Below are 4,793 nucleotides of genomic sequence, written 5' to 3' on the forward strand. Positions count from 1 at the left end.
AAAAAGAAAAAGAAAAAGAAAAAAGAAAAAGAAAGAGAAAAAAGAAAAAAGAAAAGAAAAAGGAAAAAAGAAAAGAGAAAAAGAAAAAAGAAAAAGAGAAGGGAAGAAGACAATGGGGATGAGGATGAAGCAAAGGGAAGGAGAAGCCGAGAGGAAGGCAGGGCGGCTGCCTCCATGCCCGGGCGCTCCCAGCTCGCTGCAGGACAGGAGGTGGCCGTGCCGCAGGAACACCCATGGCGGGGCCCGGCACCCCCTGGCCCGGCACCGGCACCTGCTGGGCAGACGCTGGCAGAATCCGGCACCCAAAGGCGGGTCCCTGCCCTCCCTGCAGCGGGACAGAGCGAAGCGCAAGGGCCAGGCCATTTTTGCTTCGGAAAGAGAGAAAATGGGTCTGGCTGCGGAGCCGGGCGCTGGGGAGGAGTGCTTGCTCTTCCTCCGCTGTCCCCACGGAACGAGGCCAGGACGTGCCAGGGGAAAGATGCGTCTTGTCCTCGGCGTGCAGAGGATGTGTGGGGGTGCCTCAGGCTTGCCAAAAAGAAAAAAAAAAAAAAAAAGAAAATAAAGAAAAAAGACCCCAAGTGCCCCTTCCCAGGACGCAGCGCTGGGGGGGCTGCTGCCCTCCTGTGGGTGTGGGGCTGGGGGGGGGGGGGGGTGCAACCTCACCGTGGGTGCAGCCCTGCCTTCGGTGCGAGCTGGCCGTGGGTCCCACCTGGCTGTGGGTGCAGCCCTGCCTACCGCAGCTCAGGGTGGCCCACGCAGGACACCCACCTCCCCCCAGCCGGCACAGGACCTGGCGGGGGACCCGGGAGCCTGAGCGAGGCCACGTCCCCACGGGGTCTTACACCGGCACCACCGGCACGGCACCGGGGGTGACGCCGAGTTGTGCCGCCAGCCTTCTGCCTCCACGCTGCTGCCAGGGGTCCCAGCCCCGGGGGATGCTCGGCGATGGGGGTGGCATCGCTGAGGCAGCACATTGCCTTGTTTTTCCCCGTTTTCTCCAGTTTTTTTGGTTGGTTTGGTTTTAAACTGCACCCACAGCTACACTTTACCTCCACGCAGGGGGGGATATGGTAAGAAAATAAAACAACTCACGGGCAGGCCCTTCTCGGGACGCACCGAGCCCCCCCTCAGCCCCACTCCTGTGCCCGACGCGCGCTGGCCGCAGGATCAGCCATGACGGTGGCTCCGCGGCCGGACAGAGGGGTCATTGGCTTTCTTTTTTGTTTGGGGTTTTTTTTTCCTCTTTTTTTTCTTTTTTCTCTTTTTTTTGGCATTCCTTTTGCCTCCCAACCTTCCCACATCGGCCAGCAGGGACGAGGCGATGGGGTCCCCCACCGCCGGGCGATGCTCAGTGCCCGGTTCAGCCCCGAAGTGGTGCGAGACTTTGGAAGAGAACGGCGAGGACCGAGACACGGCTGGGACAGCCGTCCCTGGGAGATGCTTGTAGCTGGGCCTGCTGCCGGGCACGATGGCCCCGGTGCTGTCCCAGCATGGCCCGGTGTCACCGGCAAGGCGCAGGCGTCCCCCGGGTCCCTCCTGCGGGAGCCGTGGTGCCAAACTGGGTGCGGGCACCGGGTCCCCCCACTTTTCAGGGAGGCTAGAGAGTGTGGGCAAGATTCGAGGGGGCTCCACCGGTGCTGCTTGTGGGCTGAAAGCGGGGATTTCCTTGGTTTTGCCCTGGGGCGGGTGGCTGGCGTCCCCCAAGGCACATGCACACCGCTTTGGGGGGGTCTCTCTCCCAAGTGTGGGGGGGTGGCTCCCCAGCTGCAGCCACCGACCAGCACCACGTGGAGGCTCCCACGGGACCCCCACGGGACCCTGTGCCGCTGGGTCCACCGGCCCTTGGTGACGGGAACGGGGGGGGCCAAGCTCACGGTGCTGGGGGGGGGGGGGCAATCCTGGAGGGTGCAAAAAGTCCTTGTTTTGGGGCAAAAGGAGGAGGATCCGTCCCCGGGTCTCCCCCGCCACAGCCGGGTCAGCGTCTCGAGGGCCACCCTGGCACAGGGGGGCAGCGGGAGGGGACGAGGACAAGGCACAGTCAGGCGTCCCCGCCGGGGTGGCCGCGCCGGGGGGACGTCAGCGACGTCAGCGGTACCTAAACGTCCTCGTCCTCGCTGGCCTTGCTCCAGCGGTGGCAGCAGTTGGCCGTGATGCCCAGCAGGAAGTTGGTGGCCACCGAGGCGATGGAGACGACGAAGCCGACGAAGGCGATGAAGAGATAGTCGTCCAGCGTCAGGGTGAGGTGGCAGGCCTGGAAGCTCTCCTCCGTCAGGGAGAGCAGGGGGGCTCCCGCCACCTCGGGGGGGGCCCGGCACTCGGCCAGCTGCGAATCTGCGGAGCGAGCGGCGTCAGGGCGGCTGCCGGGCCCCCGAGACGCGGGGCGGGGTGGGGGGGCTCGGGGGGCACCTACCCGACGCGCAGCGCTGGATGCGTCCCCGCAGCCACTTGAGGAAGGGCTCCATGGCGCAGCCGCACACCCAGGGGTTGCCGCCCAGGCGGAGGCCCACCAGCCCCGGCAGCCCCTCCAGGGCGTCGAGGCTGATGGCCGACAGCCCCCCGTAGCTGAGGTCCAGCTCCCGCAGCTGTGCCAGGCCCCGGAAGGCCTGGGGGTGCACCCGCCGCAGGCCGGGGTTGTGGCTGAGGTCGAGGCGCAGCAGCCCGCTGGCCTCCAGGAACATGTCGGCCGCCACCAGGCTGAAGTTGTTGTAGCTGAGGTCGAGGTGCACCAGGCGACGGGCGCCCAGGAAGAGCCCGGCCGGCAGAGCCACCAGCGAGTTGTTGCGCAGGTCGAGGGCCCGCAGCTGGCCGTAGCAGGCCAGGTAGCCCGGCGGGATGCTGGCGATGCGGTTGTGGGCCAGGCTGAGGTTGCCGGTGTCCAGCGGCAGCTCAGGGGGCACCGAGAAGAGCCGCTGCCCGCTGCAGTCCACCGCTTGCCCGCGGCACGTGCACAGCACCGGGCAGCCCGCCCCGGCGCCCGCCGCTACCGCCACCGCCGCCGCTGCCGCCACCAGCCAGGGGCCCAGCAGCATGGCGGGGTGGCGGCGAACCCCCACCCCGCGGGCGCCGGCGGGGAAGCCCGGACCCTCACGGGGCGGCGGGGGCCATCCCGCTGCGGGGAAAGGGCCGCCCGCCCGCTCACGCCGAGGGCTGCCGGCAGCACTGGTCGGGGCTGGGTTCCGAGCTAGCAAAGCGATGCTCTGGCCATCCCGGCGGCATTCGGGGGGCACGCTAAATCCCCCCCTGGGGGCACGGCAGTCTGTGAGCCCCGGGGCGCCGGGGGGGCCAGCGTCAGGCCGTTTTCGGCTGCCTGTGAGGAAGAGGGGCGGGAGAAAGCCATGCTGGCCACACGCCCTGCTGGGGGGCCGCGGCTCGTGCAGCCCGGGGTGGCAGCGTGGGCACCTGCACCCTCCCTGTGCCCCCCGCACCGGGGTCACCCCACTCCTCCAAGCTCTCCCCCCCCCCCTCCTGGATTTCTGCCGAAAAAGAGCCCCCCAGGCCTGCTGACCTTGGTCAGCCCATCCCAGCCGGCGATGGGCAGAGCCGGGGGGTGCCTGCTCCCCAGCCCCCCCTGCCAGACCCCACCGCCACCGACTCAGCCCGGTGCTGGGGACGCCCTCCCCGCCCAGTTCTGCGGGGATAACCCCCTCCCCGGCACCCGCCCGGGGTCCCCCCCTCCGGCACAACATCCCTGCGCCTGGCCTGCTCTTGCCCCCCACCGCCTGGCTATCTTTGCTCCTTCCTCCCTCGCCCATGCCCTCCCCGGCTCCATCCTCTCCCCACCGCCACATCTTACTGGGGCGGGGGACACCGCCGCCCCAGCCACCCCCGTTCCCCGCAGGCCCCCGATCCCTCCGGCAGTGCCAGGGGTCCCCCGGGGTACTCACGCCGGCCAGGGGATGAGCGGGGCTCAGCTCCCCACGGCCGCTGGGCCCGGGTGGTGAGGCGGGGGTCCCCGGGTGGCCGCCCTCACCCCGGAGGCTGCCAAGTTGGGAGAGCGGCTCCCGCAGCAGCCGCGGCCAAGGCTGCTGCCGAGCCTGGCAATGGGAGCAGGTCTTTCCCCACCTCCTTCCTCCCCTCCTCCTCCTCGTCCTCCCTTGTCTCTCTCTTTCTCTGTCTCTTTTTTTTTTTTTTCTCTTTTTTTTCCTTGAGGGCCAGATACTGACGTTTCGGTGTCTCTTAGCAACTGCCTCCACATCTCTGAGCAACAGGAGAGCGGGATGCAGAGCCGCCAGAACGATGGAGACGGCGGAGGGTAGAAATGCCCCCGCCCCAGGGACACCCCGGCCGGGGGGGGCTCGCGCCCAAATGGCCGAGGCATCCGGGCGCGATGGAGCGAGAAGAAGGGTGTCATCCTGCTCCCCCCGCAGGGGCTCGGCCGGTCCCCAGCCCTCCCCGCAGCCCCCGGCCCCGGGAAGCATCCCCCGTGGGATGGGGTGAATCAGGGTTTCCCGGGCTCTGAAAACAGAAACAAATTACGTATCGGCAGAGGGGGAAAATAAGGCAGCTGGGATCAAAGCTGGAACGACGTTACCCGACTGTTTTCACCCCAATGCACCCAGGCCGGGTGGGGTGCGGCGGCGGTGGCTGCAGCAGGGACGCCTGCATTTCCATTTAAAAGCCTACCTAAGCCAGCCCACAAACCCCCTCCAGCCAGCTATAAACTGAAATGTGGTTTGGTTTTTGTCTTTTCTTTTTTTCCCCTGCTCGCAGACCTGGAAAATGCCTCAGGTTGACACTGATTGTTTTGCTCCGCTCCAGCCGAAAAATTCTGTTTCCCTTCTCCTTTTGGATGA

General features: G+C 67.1%; 1 protein-coding gene across 2 annotated transcripts; it reads right to left on the reverse strand.

The window, feature by feature from the left end:
- LRRC55 (leucine rich repeat containing 55) lies at positions 1–4,060 on the reverse strand. Of its 2 annotated transcripts, none has more exons than XM_054829035.1 (3): positions 2,411–3,164; positions 2,096–2,331; positions 1–525 (listed from the first exon to the last, which is right to left on the reverse strand). In XM_054829035.1, the coding sequence occupies exons 1-2, from the start codon at positions 3,027–3,029 to the stop codon at positions 2,096–2,098; spliced, it is 855 nt and encodes a 284-aa protein (XP_054685010.1). In that variant the 5' UTR covers positions 3,030–3,164; the 3' UTR covers positions 1–525. The 2 variants fall into 2 exon arrangements, with proteins under 2 accessions (XP_054685010.1, XP_054685009.1); XM_054829034.1 differs by lacking the exon at positions 1–525 and adding an exon at positions 3,885–4,060 and having other exon boundaries at positions 2,085–2,331; positions 2,411–3,307.
- Between the last annotated feature and the right edge of the window lie 733 nt (positions 4,061–4,793).

This window comes from Grus americana, chromosome 5 (assembly GCF_028858705.1).
Source record: "Grus americana isolate bGruAme1 chromosome 5, bGruAme1.mat, whole genome shotgun sequence".
In the NCBI taxonomy this organism is placed as follows: Eukaryota; Metazoa; Chordata; class Aves; order Gruiformes; family Gruidae; genus Grus; species Grus americana.

Bases quoted from the DNA above. Each gene is read 5' to 3' on its own strand.
- LRRC55 (XM_054829035.1), bottom strand. From the start codon at position 3,029: ATGCTGCTGGGCCCCTGGCTGGTGGCGGCAGCGGCGGCGGTGGCGGTA. The intron at 2,332-2,410 runs GTAGGTGCCCCC...CTCGCTCCGCAG, and splicing joins CATCCAGCGCTGCGCGTCGG to ATTCGCAGCTGGCCGAGTGC.